The 17,917-nt window shown below is 34.8% G+C and overlaps 1 protein-coding gene across 4 annotated transcripts in view; it reads right to left on the bottom strand.

The window, feature by feature from the left end:
• The window catches only part of NME7 (NME/NM23 family member 7), a 155,129-nt gene that overhangs the window by 99,260 nt on the left and 37,952 nt on the right, over nucleotides 1–17,917 (bottom strand). For all 4 annotated transcript variants that reach the window (XR_013529555.1, XR_008477615.2, XM_008985065.5 and 1 more), the window contains 3 exons: nucleotides 11,900–12,007; nucleotides 10,659–10,825; nucleotides 2,416–2,526 (listed from right to left, as the gene is read on the bottom strand). Coding sequence is in view for 2 of the 4 variants with exons in the window: in XM_002760385.8 (XP_002760431.3) it covers nucleotides 2,416–2,526; nucleotides 10,659–10,825; nucleotides 11,900–12,007 (386 nt within the window). In the remaining 2 variants the exon portion in view is untranslated. The remainder of the gene's footprint in view (nucleotides 1–2,415; nucleotides 2,527–10,658; nucleotides 10,826–11,899; nucleotides 12,008–17,917) is intronic.

Here is a 17,917-nt window from a genome sequence, read left to right as displayed (position 1 = left end):
CAACTAAAGTAAAAATGTGGGGGCGAGGATACACTCTGTTGACAATGTGGACAGAAGGATATTTCTTCACAATGAAACTTGATTTCCAGAGGGGCCAGGGAAAATGGTTTGGTAAGAGATTTGTGGTCAGAAGAATATGAGAAAAGGAAGTGCATAACAAAAAATGAATAGGTGTGTGGACAAGTAATTAGAAGGGCTTGTATCTGTGGTACTCCAAAGAATGAAGCGTTTCATAAGTTAGCATGGATGGAATTAACAAGACTTAAGGTTTCAAAGAAACTAGCAAATGTACATCCTATGGTACTCTTGAAGTGTTCACTGGTTTTAGCATCTTTCTTCATGTGCTACAGGGCCATGATGAAAAACAAGTAGCATCTTTACCACAGGAAGCTGGACACCAAGTTATCAAACACTGGAAGTATAGAGACACTAAACTCATGTAACCCTCACAACAACTTTATGAGATAGATACTATTATAACTCCCATTTTGCAAATGAAGAAATAAGCACAGTGGTAAATTGTTGAGTCACACACATACCCAGTAAGTGGCACAGTTACAAGCAATCTGGTCTAGATACTGTGCTCTGAAATGTAAGACACCTGTCTCTCTAGAAAATATGTAAACTAGGAAATCATACATAAGGGAAAAATTCTAATTAAACATGTCATTGTCAGGGTAAAATGGAGGGTGTTTTGTTAGTTTCTCAGAATCAGATGTATTGAAGCTGACTTGAATGTCTACTGCTCTCCATTGTCCGTGCTTTCACAGAAACAAAAATGCTACCGACCAGAAATGAATAAATCAAGAAATGAATGATTTCTTGAAGCATAAAGAAGACACCTGACCAAAAACAAACAAAAACTAGTGGAGAAACATAAGAACACTATTGGAGCCAGATCTGCCTAACTCGTGTCCCTAGAGACACTCTGGGCTACTGTGTTACACTCAGCCAACCAGAGTGTGATCCCAGGAAACAAAGTCCCCTATACTCATCTCCCTTCTTCATCTTCCAGAATGTTTCAGTCTTTGTCTACTTGGTAGGAAATTTTTTAAAACAAGTGTCCAATATCATGGAATAATCATTAGGTTTTTTTCCCAAAGGATCTATCAAAAAAACTGAAGAGAAGGTTTTCCCTATGTTCTATTCTTCATTTGTACATTGTTAATATTCTCCTTGCCATTCTCACAATAGAAATACAGTTTTAGCATGGGGTTAGAGTTACTCACGTCATGATAGAAAGGGCTAAATTGAATGTGTAAGTCTCATTTTCACTAAATAACTTAGAAACTATCCGGTTAAATAGATTGGATTGCTTTTTAGATAGGTCTATTTAAAAAATAAATAAATAGGCATATTTACCTATTATTTGTAATAAGAGCTAAATGTAAACATTTCCAAATATATCATCTTTGGAAACCTCAACATCTTCTTGTCAAATAGAAATAATCAGACATGCATTTCCTCTATTAATTTTATACAGTGTGTTATCCTTATATATTAAGAAGAGATTATAATTATTAGGCATTGGTGTTATAAAAGCAGATGAGGTTTTGAAAGACAATAAATAGTTAAATGAGGCATGCATAATTTGACAACTCCTAATTACTTAGGCGTCAGTGGTTATTTAGGCATCTGATTACTTGTCTTATTGTTCTTTTCTTTCTTCTTTTTCTTTTTGTTGCCTGGTGTAATGCCTACATGACAGCTGAATTCCTACCCTGTCCTAACTCTGCTTATCTTTAATAAACAGCACTTCTGCAATAAAAAGTTCCCTTTACAACCAGACCAGTTGAGACTGGTTAGAACCAAGACAAGCAACCAAATTACATCAAAAAGACCTCGGGCTTCATTATAATTTCATTTTCATGCCATATGACACTCCCACCAGCACTATGACTATTGCAAATTACCATGACAATGACCAGAAGAGGCCACAGAAAGACAAAAAGGAAGGCAGCATTCTGATTCACCACCAATTGTGAAACTAGTGGAAGTTCACCACCAATTTCTAGAAAAGACATCATATTGCTCCTCTTGCTTTTAATGTCCTTTATTAGAGAAATCTTTTATTTTAACCCCCTCACCCCTCACTAGTTGAGAAGTTGATTCGTGAGTCATGCTCCTGTTTCTCAATTCCATGGGCACTGAATGAAGCCTGCACTGCTTGATATTCACTTTCGATTTTGTGTATGGGTTTCTTAACACTGAATAGGGAAAGATCCCATCTTTTGGGGAGCCAGCTTTGTCAGTAACATTTTAGATGAACTCCCATCAGTTCTCATTTTGATAAGGTTCATATCCTATTCTCTGTCATTCAGTAGGAGGTTTTTTTATTTTAAACAATGACATGAAAGATAGAAAATGATTTTTTAAAAGGAATCAAATATTACATAACTGAAAATGATAAATTACCTTGAAAGCATCATCATTTTGAGTTTCGTTATAGTAAATCCAGCTTTGTTTATTATTTCAATTATTTCTCCAGCCTTTGATATTGCATCTGGTTTAATTAGGGCTAGCGTTCTATAAGAAAACAAAGAATAGGTTTGCAAATAAAAACAGTTCAACAGTTTTTACTTATAATTCCCAAGCAGTGGTAGTTACCTCAACAATTATCCCAGATCATCAAAATTTGAAGTTAATTATATAGAGAAGTATATTAAAGACATCTCTTAAAAACTTATACAAAGCTTAGTATTTTTCCCATAAACATCAAAATCAGATACCAAACTTGGGAGAGGGGGAAGCTTAGGGAAAAAAAAGCATTATTATTTTTAATATGTCCAAATGAGAAAACACAGGCATTTAGAATTTCCATTTCTTAGAATACATTTTATACGAAGGACCAATCTCCAAAAAGTTGCATTTAATATATTACGAGCCTGGTTTTCAGTCTGTTAGACTTCAGTATCTGTATGCCATATAGTCAGTTCAACATTGATTTAGAAATAATTATAAATTATTCTATTGACTCTTTATTCATAACATGGGTGATTGCCTGACGAACCAAATGTCTTCTTATACAACAATGTATATGAACAGATAACAACATGCTAACTTTTAAAATCATGTTCTTCTCCAAGAGATCGGAACAATGCATTCTCCCACTTTGAAGATTCAGAAGTAAGAGAAATTTGGAGATGAAGATCACCTGAGTGTCCTCATTTTACTGATGAGGAAAGTAGGCCTACCAAGGTAACATGTCAAAGGTCACACAGCTGGTCAGCAGCATTTTAATACTGTTAAAAGGGGGCATCATCACGAAATTCTCAAGAATAGTATTTGCAAATGCAGCATAAAAACCTTATTAGCTGGAGTAATTCATCTTTTGTGGTAAAGAATTGCTGTCACTTTCTCCTCTACATTTGCAACATTCTGATAACAATGGCATTAATTCAAGGATTCCATAAAAGGAGAATAGTTGGTCTTTTCATTGTTGGATTTTTTTTTTTCACCAATAAGACAAACTCAGGATAACATTCAAATATCCTTACTTAAATTGGAGATAGCTTACAGCTGAGAATTAAAACTGTAATAACAAAAGAAATTGTTCATCTTAGTGTGTTTATTACAAATTATACCAGATAATCTTTTTCTTTATTTTAAAGCAGATGAGTCAGTTATATTACTTTATATTGTCTGGCTTCATTGAAAACATACTTAAAACTTAAATTAACATACTTAAAAATTGTATGAATTTTTAAGTATGTTATGAATTAAAAAGTGAAAACACACTGTTTAATTCATATTATTTAAATACTTTAAGACAAACTAACCTATATACTGTTTATGGTAAACTCTGGAAGAACATTTCACTAACCATATCTCCTAAAGAAAGTATAAAACATAGCAGTCATCAATGTCTGTAAACAAGAGGCAATGTGAAAAGTCTAAAATTGACAAACAACTTAAAATGTAATTTCATATTTTCTTAAATACCTACAAGAGGCAAAGTGTTGATTATATGATTAATAACGCTAAATAAATTCCTCTGTCATGTCTTTGCTGCTTAATTTTTCAGTAAGTAATAAGTAAATTGTATTTTGGAGGGAAAATAAGACAGATATTGGGCATCATCTGTGTTAATTTAAAAATAAAGATAGCACAGGAAGAAACAATAGGAAGACAAAGATGTATCAATAGTGTCTCTGTTATCTGTAACTGCATAACAAACCATCTAAATATGTAGTGGCGTAAAAGAACAATTTCTCAAGGTTCTGTAAGTAGGTTGTTCACCTAGGATCATTCATACAGCCATATTCAGCTGGTGGGTCAGCTGGGGGCTGTACTCAGCTGAGACAACTGGGCTTTTCTTTCCTGTGGTTCTTAAGGAGGCTAGACTTCAAATACCATAACACAGCAAGCAATATACAGGCAAGTATCAAGTATCCCCTTGAGTCATGTTTGCTGACATCTCTTTGGCCAATACCAGTCACATGGTCAAGCTCAGAGTCATTGTGAGAGAAGACCACGAGGTATGATTTATTGAGAGCCATCAGTGTAACAATCTACCACTTAGTAATCCTCTTGCCTGCACTGAGGCAAGCGCTATAAGATGAAGCACGAGATACTCTCAAAAGAAAACAAAAAATTATAAAAACCACTATTTAAGATGAAAACTTCTTAGCAATACACAGTAACTACTTCTTGTGAAAAAAGAGTTTGGCCATCCTTCACAAACTTAGGATATAGATTTTCAGAAAATAACAATTCTCACAGAGCTAAGCAATAAATGTCTTCATATACCATCAGGTTCTGAGCAAAAATCACTGCAAATGTTTCTGAGAAAGATGACTGCTGTACAATAAATGTCCTAGATAGTATCGTGCTACTGCTATGTAATAAAGTCTTACATAGTACAGTGCTATTAAACATGTTAGATAGTACAGTGCTATTAAACATCTTAGATAGTACAGTGCTATGGACTCTTTAAATGCCATTGACGAAAAAGAATAAATGTGTAAACTTTAATTTATATAGGTATTCTAAAAGGTATTCATTATTTGTCTTAAGTATATAAAAACCTATTCTAAACACCAATACTAAATTTATAGTTTTTCTCATGCTTTCCTTACAAGCATAAAGTGTGTGTTTGCCCCATGGATAAAGGAAAACTGTCTCAAATGAGGCACCTGTAATTTGGAGGAAAATTCAGTGAGTCAAGACTTTTGCTTGGCAACAATAGCAAAATTATTCAGAACAATTCTTCCACCCAAAACTAATAACGTTGATATTTTTAAAAATCTTTTTTAAATTAAAGATAAATTGATTAGATCATAAATAATTACCAAGACAAAAGTAAAAATAACAGGAACCTAGAAAGGTAAGAATGAAACTTGTTTTTGACTTTATAGCACTGATTATCTGGAAAATCTGAACTTTGATTTGTAATACATCATTGGGAAAAGGGAACAGTACCCAAGAGATGATCCTTCCTAAAACAATTTGGGTCCAAAGGCTATACCCGCTTAGAGCGAATCAAAAAGAACCAGGTCTTGAATGGCAATACAAGTTCACATCATCTAGGGAGTCTCAAAACTTATAATTTTTGAGAGAGCACGTTCCTATGAGAAAGTGCTCTCTCTCTCTACTTCTTCCATTTGTTCTTCCACGTCTGGCCCTATTTAAGGGTTTCTGGTTATATGTGGCCCTGCCTCTTTTCTCTCAGACCTGCAGGCCTTCAAGTAAGGGATAGTATATTGTTCTCCTGCTTTCACGTTAAGCACATCTGAGTCAGAGTGCAGCACTTGCAGTGGAAGCCTGTTTCTCTCTAGTGCTCTCTCTCCTGTGCTCCATGGGCTGGGAAGCAGGAGGAGAACTCTGGGCAAGTGTGCTCTCAGTTTGTTCTGTAGATCCACCTGTCCCTCAGGCAGGCCTCAAGTTCCAGATCAGTGTAATTGATAAAGAAAATAGGAACAGAAAGAAAACCTCAACCATTCTCAAACACAGCTTTCACAAGACAGCCTAAGTAAAATTCATACTTAATATTTTGATCTACTTCTGTCTCCTGTGTTAGTTCTTCATCCTTTAGTAATATGGAGGAAAGAATGGAGACTGAGCTCAAGAAATGACAAGACGCTGTTTTAAGGAAGAATGAAAAAGATAATGAAAGAGAAGAGAAATAAGAGAGATTTATGAAGGAGACAAGTAAATTGGTAAGATTAGGTCCCCATGTGGATTTAGGGATAAAATAAATATGGAACTCAAGGACAGCTACCAATTTTCTAAGTATGTGATTAGGTGAATGTTGTGTTAGTGAATACAGAAGTAGGCTTTTCAATGAAAGAGAATTAATTTAATTTTAGATTTGTTAATTAATTCGATTTTGGATTTTTCAGTGCCTGTGAAAAATCTACATGCAAATGTTCAGGAAAAAGCTTAAACATGGTTTTACAGCTAGGCTGATGACACAAATTTGGAAAGCAATGCATTGTTGAAGTCATGGAGTACATAGAATCCCCTGGGAGAGAATATATAATGAGAAAAAAAGGGCCATGAACAGAACCCTGAGGAATACCAGGAGTCTTTTTTGCCTCTGAGAAGGAATGACTCTGAGAAGAAATAACCAGAGAGATAGAGACAGAAGCAGGGATGGGGGTAGAGGTGGTGAAGTGCCATAAGAACCAGGGGAAGATCGAAGAATAATTTTTAAAGTATTCTAAACTTCATTTATCCCAGTTGGGATAGAAGTAGGGAAGAGGTACATTTTCAGCATTTATTAAAATTTTAGTGTATTTAATTCATTCATACATTTATTTCAATATTGTAATCCTGCTAAAGTATATAATACCTGAACCTTGAGGTTGTTTCAAACTCAATACAGCCAAGATTTTATGACATTTTCTCCCATAAAATTTCTTTAAATATATATATGATGATATTACCAAGTCTTCACACAGAAAAAATGTATAGTTCATATGAGTCAAATTCTAATATTAGAAAATGGATGTTCATCCATAAGCACTGTTAAACCACATAAGTCTAGAAAATATATAAAGTATTATTTCAGTACCTTTAAAAATGATCAATTAAGCAAATCCTTAGAATTATTGGGCTGTATTTAAAAACTCAAAAGGTGATTTAGGTCAATCTCCCTACCTCCAAAGAGAAGTATTCTTAAACCCATTCTAAGCATAGGTCCCACCTAAAATATGGCCTTTTACCCACATACCATTTCAATACATCTCCAAGAGACAGGAAAATGCATACTGTGACTGAGTTCCTGCTGTTACAGAGCCTCAAATAACTTGGGTTTAGATCTTGGGATCACAGATTATAAATAGAGTTGACTTCATAATTTTTCTTCTAAAAAATAGCAGGGTCTTCCTTTCACTGAAAGTTAAAAGATGGGCTCAAGAATCTCATGTATTTAGCATTTACTATAATGTTGTTCACCTTTCTCCCTTTCATTTGATTAGATGGTTTGCTTTCCGGCTGAGATTCAAAAGGAATGGGACTGCTGAATGTAAATATGTGGCTCAGTACTTAAAATTAATGAATTCTTAAATAGGATACTGGCATTATTTTTCATTAATTTTTATAAACTTCTTACTATAGCTATAAAGCTACCAAAGTAAACATTTAATACCTCATTTATCATATGGGGAATAGCTTCCTTGTCATATAAAATTCCTCTATCATTCATGTACACACATACATATATATATTGACTCTTCATATGAAAACTTTTTAATTATTTCTGGTTTGAGGTAATAAATTTTTAGAAAGACACAAATTGTATTGTGTCTCTACAACTAAACAACAGAGTCATAAAGCATCAATTGATTACTAGCTAAAATTAAAATCAAAGACTGACTCATTGACAACTTGTAACCTTCATCCATGTGATTAGAGGATCTTTATATAGAGAGGATAGAAATGTGAACCAAATGTCAGATTTCTACAGTCGAAGGGAATTGGAAAGCTGAAGCTAGTTCATGAGTTAAATTGAATTATATTAAATTATCTGGATAACTGCTCCTCAGTTAGCTCCATGGGATCAATTTCACTGATCATCCTCACTACCAGCTTTATTACAGAAACAAAAGACTAAAGTGTAATTCGTTCATAAATTTTCCTCAACACTATACAAAACTGAGAACTAGACTAAATCAGTTATTATACAGAAGGTGTTTCTGTAGAATGCTGACAGACATATACATATATTTTCATATCTTTACTTTTTGCCATTTAAATAAAACAATACATTTTTGAAACTCTTGGGTTTCGAAGAAATTTATTTAAATCACCCAAAGGGCTGCTGGATTTTCTAACCCATATGGAGTTAAGAAAGAGTAAGAAGAGAAGATGGTGAATCAATTTGAGTTAGTAAAATATATACTGTATATATTTTCATTAACTATATGAAGCCCAAATACTTCAAATTTGTCTTCATATTAAAATAGAATTCTTCCGTTCCTCCTGTTTTCAAATCAGTCCCATTCAACAGCACCTGCCCTATTAATTAGAGGTTTAGTAGAAAGAGAATGAATTTTAGACAAAAAATACAATTTCCCTTTACTTTCTAGCTGTGTGACTACAGACAAGTTACTTACCCATTCTATAAAATAGATTTAACAACATTCACTTCTGTCAAATCAGAATTAAAATATGTAAATTATAATTTTAATGGCTATTTTATTTTTATTAGGTCAGACTCTTAACCCTGCCTCCCTAAGTCACTTATTTTGCTAGTTTAAATATTTAAAGTAGTCTTCCAGCGTAAGCAAGATGGCAAAACTGCATTTCTACCAAAACACCAAAAAATTAGCCAGGCATAGTGGTGCAGGGCTGTAGATTCACCTACCCAGGAGACTGACCTGGGAGGATCACTTGAGCCTGGGAAGTCAAGGCTACAGTGAGCTATGATCATGCCACTTCACTTCAGCCTGAGTGACAGAGCCAGCAGACCCTGTCTCAAAAATAATAATAATAAAATAAAGTAGTCTTGAACTGAGGTGTATGTAAAGTGAGTATTGTAATGACTGGCATATAGTATGTGCTCCATAAACGAATGCTACATATATTTATTAGTTTTAAATAAAGGAATTATGGTTGGCATTTCCTTAATCCCATAGACTTTTACATAAGATCTCATAACATTAAAAGATCCTTATTTAATATCTGAAATGTTTGTCCTATTTCAAAGGGAGTCTTTGGTCTTCCTTTTTTATGAGGCATTCACCACCCCTCTGATCCATTTGTGTACTAACACCATTTGTGTACTAACAGCCACACTGAGAATCCAGTCACCTCAAGAATTATAAAGTGCTTGTATAGAAAGACTATGGAAGTCACAGAAAGAGATACCATGTTATTATGAGAGTGACTCAGATGCTATGCAATCAGCTAATCATTTGAGTAGTAGATTTCAAAAAACAGTTTGATTGATTTGTTTTCCCTATTGAATTAAGTCATTTTTGGAGCCTTTTATACATACAGTCTTAACTTCTACTAATAATCCCTATTTTTAGTTACAATACCAATCACTCTGCAGGAAAAAAAAATCTCCCCAAACCATATAAAATATAAGCTACAGCAATCAGAGCCAAGAAAGATGACAAAGGAATTAAAATTTCATTTCAAATATAATTAATTCTAGTCTTAGAAACTGGAAACTCATAAATGCAGAGACTGAAAATTAAAATGCCATTGTGCTAATATTGAAAATCAATATTCGGAAGAAAAACATTATCAAAAGTCCTAGTTTTCTGTAAGTCTAACTTTCAATTGCATCTTCAAATTGTTCTCTCTTCTAATTTTTTTCTTAACCCCTTTTACAGATGACTGTATCTCTTCTAAATCAAAACTGAGAAAATGAATGATAAATGCAGTTTTGACAAACAATAGAGAGAATAGAGACACAGGTGGAGGCATCATGCTACAGTTTGTCTTTCATAGAATGAGCCACATGCAGTGGGAGGAAGAGAAGGAGGCGGGATGCCAGCCATTGGGAAACCCTTCCTTTGACATACCATACTCCAGACATTTCGATGACATCAATTTATTCACTCATTTATTTAACAAACTTTTGTGGGTCACACTCTGAATAATTTACTGTTTGAGGTATCGCTATAACAGTTTTTAGAGATACAGTTACAAACAAGACAGATCAGTCTCCCAGTATCACAATTTCTTTATATGGTTTCTTTCCTTTTTCCTTTTTACAACACTCATATTGTCATTTTTCAATTGATCAGTTGATCAACATTTCTTAGATATATATGTCTGTTAATAAAGCTCAAGAACAGACAGCATTAGTTACAAACAATCTAGACAAAATCTTCCTGGTCAACTATATCAAAGATCATCATTTGAAAACAGGGAGAAAATGGAAAAAGGAAAGAATAAATAATAGATTTTTAAATTGTGATTTATGAATTCATTCAGCTAATACAGAGAAGGTGCTTGCATTATGGAAGGAGACGTGCTAAGTGCCACAGGAGACATAAATATGATTAAGTCAGATGAGACATAAACAACTATGATATTATCAATTATTTTTCAATTAAAAAGAAAAGAAAAAGAAAGAATGAAGACAACCATTTTCCAGGTCCTATTTGTCCTCATTATGGTTAAACCTCCCAGTCTTAATTCTGCCTGACTTTGGGCTTAAAGTCAGAGAATGGAAAAAGAATACATAATTATTTTCTTACTTTTCTTTCCTACTTCCCAGCTGGCGAGCTGTATATTGATCTCCATAGTCAATTAATACCAACTGTCGAGAAAAGACATTCACTTTGTTGCCTATAAATAAATCTTCCAAGTGCAGGTTATCATATTTGGTCCGCTTTAAAAAGGTACGATGATTCTTTACATCATGCTAGAACCAGAAACAACAATATAATGAACAAAAAAAATTATTAATAAAGTTAATCTTATAAGGTAGAAATATTTCTTAATCCTGTCTTATCAAATGTAGGTTATATTCTGTTTTTTTTGTTATAAATAATTTTTAATAACTTCCGTATTTCCAAATCCAATCTGGTAATAACATAAAAGCTTCTTATTACAAATTTAATACTTTTAAAAACCTGAATAGAAATCATTTCAGTAAAGTAGTCCTTACAAAGTGCTAAAGAAAGAGTCATACACCCAAATTTCTGCTTTCTTGTGTACACAAAATCCCAACACCAAAAAGATCCACTTGTTAAAAGTGTTCCCAATGAAGGGACACAAAGAAATAAACAAAACCCTCTTAGCCTGATCCTCTTTAATTTGACATTTTGTAGCAATAACAGCTTTCAATAATGAGGACATATTTATGACCATGATAATCCTTATTTATAATCCCTTATTGGTTATTCCTTATCCAAAACATGAATAATCTCACTTCAGTCTTTTTTTTTTTAAACAGAATTTCATTCTGTCACCCAGGCTGGGGTGCAGTAGTGCAACCTCTGCTCACTTCAACCTCCACCTCCTGAGTCCAAGCGATTCTGTTGCCTCAGCTTCCTGAGTAGCTGGATTACAGGCACATGCCACCAAGCACAGCTGATTTTTTGTATTTTTAGTAGAGATGGGGTTTCACCATATTGGCCAGGCTGGTCTCAAACTCCTGACCTCAAGTAATCCACCCACCTTGGCCTCCCAAAGCACTGGAATTACAGGCGTGAGCCACCGCGCCCGGCCCCCACTTCAGTCTTTAAAAAAAAAAAAAAATCCTGTTATTGACATTAAAAATAAAGGCACAAGTTAGCTCCTTATATTGGAATTACAATGAATATTTTTAAAAAGAATTTCCACATATATATATATGCATATATATATACACACACACACACACGCACATATAAATGTGTTTTTAAAAAGCAATTATATAAAAGCAATGCTATTCCTCTTCCTATCCCACATTTATCCCCTTTGCCAACATTCAAACAAAGAAAGGCTCATTTACCATTTCAACAGATCCATCCCCTGGGTAAAATAAAAGCTCATAACGTCGAAGAAGTGAAGCATTTGGATCATACCACTCTGCAATGAAAACGAATCTCTCACTATGATTCTGCAAAGAAAGAAGAATTTTAACACTAACATATAAAGAACAAGCACTCTCTATAAGTCACACAAAATGAGAGCAATAATTCCCAATTTGCAAGAAACAAACTTACTTCGACCTATTATATTGATTTATTCTGCTTTTCAACAAAATATCAGTTATCAACACATACTCAGAAATATTTCCTTTTAATTTCTCACTAAATATCCTTAGACATCTCAAAGATGACTATGGATTGCTTATTACTGTATGGCCATTTAATCATTCTGAGTGAATTAACATTTTCTGAGAAAATGAGCTCCTGATTTTACTATTGTAACTATTTCAGTCCTTCTGAAAGCAAGTTTACATACAATTAACAAACTAATATAAGAATAAATTTCTGAGGATAACTCTCAATTACATGAAGTTTTGACTTTCCTAAATTTTAGAATCTAGTAATATAAGAATATTGTCATTAAAATTACAGCAAACATCTTTTTTCTCCTTAGTAATTTCATATGATAGTATCTTTTTATAGAAATAATGTGTTCGTCTAGGACCTCTGAGAAACAAATGCAAAGACAAGACTGAACATGCAAGAATTTCATTAAGGAAAATTCCTGTAATAGAAAATGAGGAGGGAGTCAAAAAGACTAGAAAAGCCGACAGAAACAATGCAAATTTGACACAGTGGTGGAGAGAGGCAACGAATGTTAGGTGGGAGCATCCTGGATTGCTATCCCCTAGAAAGAAGGCTTAGTAAGCCTATCAAGAAGCACTAGGGCCAGGTGACTCCCAAGGATAGGGAGGGGCCATCTTTAGTATCCCTGCTCCTCTCAATTACCGGCTGGGAGCAGCCTTTGGAAAGCAAGTGCTCAGCACAAAAGCAGCAATGGATTTCAGAAAACAGTAGCTGGGACCCTTGGTCATTTAAGTTGCCTGCAGTTGGAGGCACTAAGAAGGTGAAGTACATTCTTAGGGCTACCACAGAAAGCAGAATGAAAAAAATAAGTCAAAGATGGGTTCTCTTTCCTTGACTATTAAGCAGGATTTCCCATTATATATGTTAGTAAAAATACCCCCATCCCAAAGGTCCTTCATTATAATAAGCAAATAAAAGCATAGGGAACAAGGGAATCTAGGAGTTTCATTGCTAATTCTGGATTTGCCATCTGATGCTCTGGTTAGGGTAAATTTGGGGGTTCTTCTTTATGTTAATAATTGACTTACAAATGGTAGAAGTTGCATGTCTAATTATGTTTATGATATATCCACAAACTATAATGTAGATGAGTAGTTTTTAAGACAGTTTTATTTTTCCCACAATTGTCCAAAGACACATTTAAACCATGCTGATAATGCAAGAGAAAATATATGTAAAATAAGAGACATACTATGACATTTGTAAAAGCCTTTCATCATATATATTTTTCATATTGATTATAACAATACAGCTTTCTTGAGTGTAGGTTTCACTGTGCATTCTAGTATTGTATTCATCTATAAATAAAAATTTAAATATTAGATTATCAGATTTTTACTATTCATACTAAAATATTTATTTAAATAAATAATTAAAATATTGCCTTCAGCCTTTGACAAAATTCAACAGCCCTTTATGCTAAAAACTCTCAATAAACTAGGTATTCATGGAACGTATCTCAAAACAATAAAAGCTATTTATGACAAACTCACGGCCAATATCTACTGAACGGGCAAAAACTGGAAGCATTCCCTTTGAAATCTGGCACTAGGCAAGGAAGCCCTCTCTCACCACTCCAATTCAATATAGTATTGGAAGTTCTAGTCAGAGCAATCAGGCAAGAAAAAGAAATAAAGGGTATTCAATTAGGAAAGGAGGAAGTCAAATTGTCTGTATTTGCAGAGGACATGATTATATAATTAGAAGACCCCATTGTCTCAGCCCAAAATCTCCTTAAATTGATAAGCAACTTCAGCAAAGTCTCAGGATACAAAATCAATGTGCAGAAATCACAAGCATTCCTATACACCAATAACAGACTAACAGAGAGCCAAATCATGAGTGAACTCCCATTCACAACTGCTACAAAGAGAATCAAATACCTAGGAATACAACTAACAAAGGACATGAAGGACCTCTTCAAGGAGAACTACAAACCACTGCTCAAGAAAATAAGAGAGGACACAAACAGATGGAAAAATATTCCATGCTCATGGTTAGGAAGGATCAATATCATGAAAATGGCCATACTTTCCAAAGTAATTTATAGATTCAATGCTATCCCCATCAATCTACCAATTATCCTTTTCATGGAACAGGAAAAAACCACCTTAAACTTCATATGGAACCAAGAGAGCCCGCATAACCAAGTCAATCCCTAAGCAAAATGAACAAAGCTGAAGGCATCATGCTATCTGACTTCAAACTATACTACAAGGCTTCAGTAATCAAAACAGCATGGTAGTGGCATCAAAACAGAGATATAGACCAATGGAACAGAATAGAGGCCTTAGAGGCAACACCACACATCTATAATCATCTGATCTTTGACAAACAGGACAAAAACAAGCAATGGGGAAAGGATTCCCTGTTTAATAAATGGTTTTGGGAAAACTAGCTAGCAATGTGCAGAAAGCTGAAACTGGACCCCTTCCTGACACCTTACACTGAAATTAACTCCAGATGGATAAAGACTTAAACATAAGACTAACACCATAAAACTCTAGAAGAAAACCTAGGCAAAACCATTCAGGACATAGGCATAGGCAAGGAGTTCATGACTAACACACCAAAAACACTGGAAACAAAAGCCAAAATGGACAAATTAAACTCCAGAGCTTCTGTACAGCAAAAAAAACAATCACTAGAGTGAACTGGCAACCAACAGATTGGGAAAAATTTTTGCCATCTACCCATCTGACAAAGGGCTACCCAGAAGCTACAAAGAACTAAAACAGATTTACAAGAAAAAACAAACAAATCCATTCAAAAGGGCAAAGGAGATGAACAGACATTTTTCAAAAGGAGACATATATGGGGCCAACAAACATATGAAAAAATGCTCATCATCACTGGTCACTAGAGAAATGCAATCAAAACCACATCCATATACCATTTTACACCAGCGATCATTAAAAATCTGGAGACAACAGATGCTGGAGAGGATGTGGAGAAATAGGAACACTTTTACATGGTTGGTGGGAGTGTAAATTACTTCAACCATTGTGGAAGACAGTGTGGCCATTCCTCAAGGACTTAGAAATAGAAATTCCATTTGACCCAGCAATCCCATTACTGGGTTTATACCCAAAGGATTATAAATCGTTCTGTTATAAAGACACATGCACACATATGTTCATTGTGGTTCTGTTTACAATAGCAAAGACCTGGAACCAACCCAAATGCCCATCAATGATAAACTGGACAAGGAAAATGTGGCACATATACACCATGGAATACTCTGCAGCCATAAAAAACGATGAGTTTATATCTTTTGTAGGGACATGGATGAATCTGGAAACCATCATTCTCAGCAAACTGACACAAGAACAGAAAACCAAACACCTCATGTTCTCACTCATAGGCAGGTGTTGAACAATGAGAACACATGGACACAGGGAAGGAAGCATTACACACTAGGGTCTTTTGGCGGGGGCTGGGGACGGACAGCAGAGAGGGAAGGTTGGGGAGGGATAACATGGGGAGAAATGCCAGATATAGGTGACCGAGGGATGGAGGCAGCAAACCACCTTGCCATGTATAAACCTATGCAACAATCCTGCATGATCTGCACATGTACCTCAGAACCTAAAGTACAAGAAATATATATATATATATATTGCCTTCACTAAAATAAAGTAGAAGAAATGACACATCTAACTAAAGCAAATGAAAAAAATCAATGAAACCTGGTACTTCCATTTATCCATCTTGCCCTATCCACCAAACCTGCCAATCATACTCTTTAATTCTGAATTGGGCAGCAGAATTTTGCACTATACTCTATCCAGAAAACAGTTTTAATAGAAAGAAAATAAACTGAGGAACTATTGCTTCTGGCTATGACAAAGTAGCTTATAGCAAACCAATACTACTTCTAAGAGCAACTAGAAAAGTAGGATATCAAAGATTTAGAGAGCTTTTAAGGTGGCTGGGATATGAGGATCTAAGATCCAGAAAGACAGGAAGCCCACTGAAATAAAACCAACATTCATTGTGCTGTTTTAACTCCTAAGACGTGCTGAGTCTGAAGTCAAGTAGGCAAGTGATTGAGAAGCCTAAGAAGCTGGCAGAGGGAGCCCACCAAGGGGCAGAGAAACAGGTACAAAAGTGAGCTCAAACCTGTGCTTGTTTGGTAGAGCTTTTGGAAACTCACTCCCAAGTCACTGCTGTTTCCTCTGTGAGAAAAAGCTGATTACTCCAAGTACAAATGATATTCAAACTTGATTTAAACTTAACTTTCTGCTTTACCTTTGCAGTAAAAACTGTGTTTGCATCCTAGAGTTAAAAGATATAGCTAGAGATATAACAGTGGTACATCTGGACTTGGATAAAACATCACAGTCAGGTTGGCATTTCAACTACCTGCCTGACATACATGCACACACAGACACACACACACAGACACACACACACTCACTCTCTCTCTCTCTCTCTCTCTCTCTCACATATACCATCCAGACCAAAGCCACCTTTTAAATTTAAAGAAAATTTACTTTTCAGCTTTGTTGAGTCAAATCTAGGAAAAAAGAGGAACTTGGTTCCCTTTCCTTTTTTTTCCTAAAATGATGTTAAAGCTGAGTATAATTTTGTTTAAACTCTTCACTTTATGGATAAAGAAACTGAGCTCCAGAGAATATAAATGACTAGCATAAGGTCACAGACCTGGTAAGAACTGAGCCAAAACTGGAAACTACACTACCTATGTATCCGATTACTTCCAAATCAACAGCCTTCCAGGGCCAACTCAAGAGGGAGAAACAAACACTTCAGTAGCATATGGATACACCTCAAGCTGTTTGTCATGGATACTCTGATGAAAATGCCACCACCTGATGATTACATGAACAACCATTAGTTCCTTCTTCCTTGAAGATTTTGGCTTCTATCAGAAGTACTTTGTGGGGAGCATTTAAAGATTATACCACATCAAAAAGAGACTTTCTTAAAGAAGTCAAATCATTATTCCTCTTTTGAACATTTTAAATATAAGTTATACATAATCCCTCACACATAATCACACTTTGTTCCAAAAATCTTAGTCTTAAAGGAAAATGTGTATTATTATACCCAGAAGTCTTGAAGTGACTTGAAGTGGACAATGTGGTATTATTAAACTCAGAAGCCTTAGTGTCTTAAAGTCTTAAGGTCTCTGTCTATACAGAGACAGAGAACTTTCCTACAGCATCAGTCTTACTCAATGGTAAGTAATGTAAACATTTTACATTATAACATGCATATATATGTTATTGAGTGGAATGTAAAATTATATAAGTTTTAGAACATAAAAGGGGTGATTTTCTGGAAATTTTGACCAATATTGGAATTCCAAGTGAAATTATATTTGAAGGGTAACCAAGTCTTTGGAGAACTGAATCACACCACCACCTCTCTCTGCTACTGTTTAAAGGTTTAAAGGAAGGCCCAGCTTTACAATGGATCATATAAAATTAACAATCTTTTCCATATAGATGTACTTTAAAAAGCCAATCTCTCAGTTCAAGAATGAGTTTAACTAAGCTTATGTAACCAAGCATAATTGCACCTTGGTGTCATGTATTTCAATAATACTAACCAGAAAGCCATTCCATTCCTGATGATACTATGATACTCAATCAACAAATACCAACTGAGCCTGGTACTACTAGTATTGCTGAGTGCAATGAGCACATCAGTCTGATAAGTCTGCTGCTGCCGTTGCTATTGCTGCTATGATTTGCTGGCAGCCTACA

The sequence above is a fragment of the Callithrix jacchus genome, chromosome 18, assembly GCF_049354715.1.
Source record: "Callithrix jacchus isolate 240 chromosome 18, calJac240_pri, whole genome shotgun sequence".
NCBI lineage: Eukaryota > Metazoa > Chordata > Mammalia > Primates > Cebidae > Callithrix > Callithrix jacchus.
This window is presented reverse-complemented; position numbering and strand designations above follow the sequence as displayed.